At 33.7% G+C, this 2500-nt stretch overlaps 1 protein-coding gene across 1 annotated transcript in view; it reads left to right on the top strand.

Annotated features, from left to right (window-relative positions):
* Window positions 1-2500, top strand: part of LOC111807111 — a 7335-nt gene that overhangs the window by 3679 nt on the left and 1156 nt on the right. Inside the window, exon 4 of the mRNA XM_023692686.1 lies at window positions 1699-1853. Within this exon, the coding sequence (XP_023548454.1) occupies window positions 1699-1853 (155 nt within the window). The remainder of the gene's footprint in view (window positions 1-1698; window positions 1854-2500) is intronic.

Genomic DNA, 2500 nt, shown 5'->3' with positions numbered 1-2500 from the left:
GTTAGATCTAATTAAATGAAAGTTTGTGAATTGAATTAATATTGAATGACGTGTTTATAATTAATTTTTAAAAAATTACATTTTTACTTACCATACAATTATATTAATTTTTATGTATTTATAAGATAACTTTTCAAATATATATTGAAATTGAGTTGCTAATTTTAATTGATACCGGAAAATAAACAAACACTTATTTTATTAAAATTTTACTTAAATTAAAAACAAAAATTTGAATAAAATTTAATAATTCAATAAAATAAGCTTTATTTCAGCTCATTTTCTCTAAGGCAAATTCTTCCACACAAACATCCCTCCAAATAGATAATATTGTTTGTAGCTTTACACCATGAGATTCTCAGTGGGTCAACAGGTAGGTGGAAGCCGAATCCTTGTCGGAAGTTGGTGTCGTGGTTGAGTTAGACGATGTCGTTTTGTTGGACGTTGAAGCAGTCTTGGTCAGAGACCTGAGTCCTCTACACGATTTCATGTGTGAATGCATCTTCTCCGGCCTGAAAGTCTTCCCACATAACCTGCATTTTCTTTTTTTTAATATATAATATTATATTCAATGGGTTTCCTGCCATTCTAAAAGAGACGACTTTTTAAAAATGGCTTGCTTCTTCAACTCTTCTAAGGCCATGCCTTTTAAAACCGTTGAAAGAATGAATTGACTTGTTCTTGGCGTTGACAAACCAAAAAACTCAACCCCATTTTTACAAAAGTCAAAACTGATGATGAAAATCTCACGTCTAGCCGTGAACATAAGTTTATAATCAATGATGTTAGACGAACACGACTATTCACAATGGTATGGTATTGTCCATCATGGCTTTGCTTTGGGCTTCCCCAAAAAGGCCTTATACCAATGGAGTTAGTATTCCTCACTTATAAACCCATGATCATTCCTTAAATTAGCCGATGTGAGACTTCCATTATCCAACAAATGAATACTCTCTCCATTGGTATGAGGCATTTTAGAGCTTATGCTCAAAGTGGACAATATCATACCATTGTGAAGATTCGTGTTCGTCTAACATGGTATCAAAGTCATACTCTAAACTTAGTCATGTCAATAAATTGATAAATCCTCAAATGTCGAACAAATGACTCCAAAACAAAAGAAGTCGAGCCTCCTTGAAGACATAATAAAAAAATGACTAAGACTCCAAAAGAAAAAAAAAAGAAAAAAAAGTCGAGCCTCAATTAAGAGGAGGCGTACTTTGTTTGAGGGGAGATGTTGGATGATGAAAGTCCCACATCGACTAATTTAGGGAATGATCATGGAGTTTATAATTAATGGATGCTCTCTCTATGGGTATGAGGCATTTTGGAGAAGCCCAAAACAAAACCATGAGAGCTTATGCTTAAAATGTACAATATCATACGATTGTGGAGAGTCGTGTTCCTCTGATAAAAACATAAAATATGAGGGAGGCTAAAAATTTATAATCATCTATTTTATGGTATTATGTTAAACTATAATGGAAGACTAAAAATTATTAACAAAAGCTTACGAGCAGTTCGGTCCTGCCATTGGCTTGTAAGTCGGGGCGTCTGCCGCCTTTCTTCGGCCACTCTCCTTCTGCCTCTTCTTCCTCGAATGGTCGAAGCTTTTCCTACATATGTATATGATCAAAACGAATCGTTTTACTGTCTGGGATTAAATTTTATACTTTTACATAATTTAATGGGAAGTTTAGGAAATTACCGAAAACTTGGGTGGCTGTAATGGCGGCGGATTTGGAGGTTCCCATCCCAAGAATTCCGAGGAACTCGGGCGGAGGCACCGAAGTCGTCGTCTCTGCAAAACACGGCGGCGTTTATGGATTTTTCCAATGGGGGCGGATTCGGTGAAGCTTTTGGAGATAGATTGTTGATCAAAACAGCGTCGTTTGCATCTACTGCTCTGCACGTGATCCACTGGCGAAGCATGTTGGAAGTGGAAGCTCCGGTTGAGTAGCTCTTGCTCTTTGTAAATGCAGGTTGGGTATTACCTATTCACATTTTTAAATATATACACATTTATTATTATTATTATTATTATTATTATTATTATTATTATTATTATNAGTTTTAGAATAACCAATTCCTTGTTAAATATTGATATTAGTTGTTTTTAGTTTATTTTTTTTAAATAATTATAATTCTTGTTTATAAATTTTTAATATCTTATCTTATTTAATAATTATGAATTGTTTGTAAATAATTTTTTTTTAACAACTCAAACAATTAAAAAATAAGGATTAGATTGTAAATTGTTTTTGGATTGGGTTATCTATCCAACCATCCCGAACTTTTGAGTTATTTAGACGGTTGGGTTGGGTTGGGTTGGGTTACTTATCTAACCAACTTGAACTTTTGGGTTAAAAATCGGTCAACTCAACTTAACCTAGAACATGTACACATGAGGTTATGTAGTCTGCTTTTTATTTATAGCTTAGTCAACCGTTATACACAGTCAAACTCTATTCAGTAAATGGTTAAATAGTTATGTATA

Source organism: Cucurbita pepo, chromosome LG12 (genome assembly GCF_002806865.2).
Source record: "Cucurbita pepo subsp. pepo cultivar mu-cu-16 chromosome LG12, ASM280686v2, whole genome shotgun sequence".
In the NCBI taxonomy this organism is placed as follows: domain Eukaryota; kingdom Viridiplantae; phylum Streptophyta; class Magnoliopsida; order Cucurbitales; family Cucurbitaceae; genus Cucurbita; species Cucurbita pepo.
Note: the sequence above shows the minus strand (reverse complement) of the source record. Positions and strands in the feature narration are given on the sequence as shown.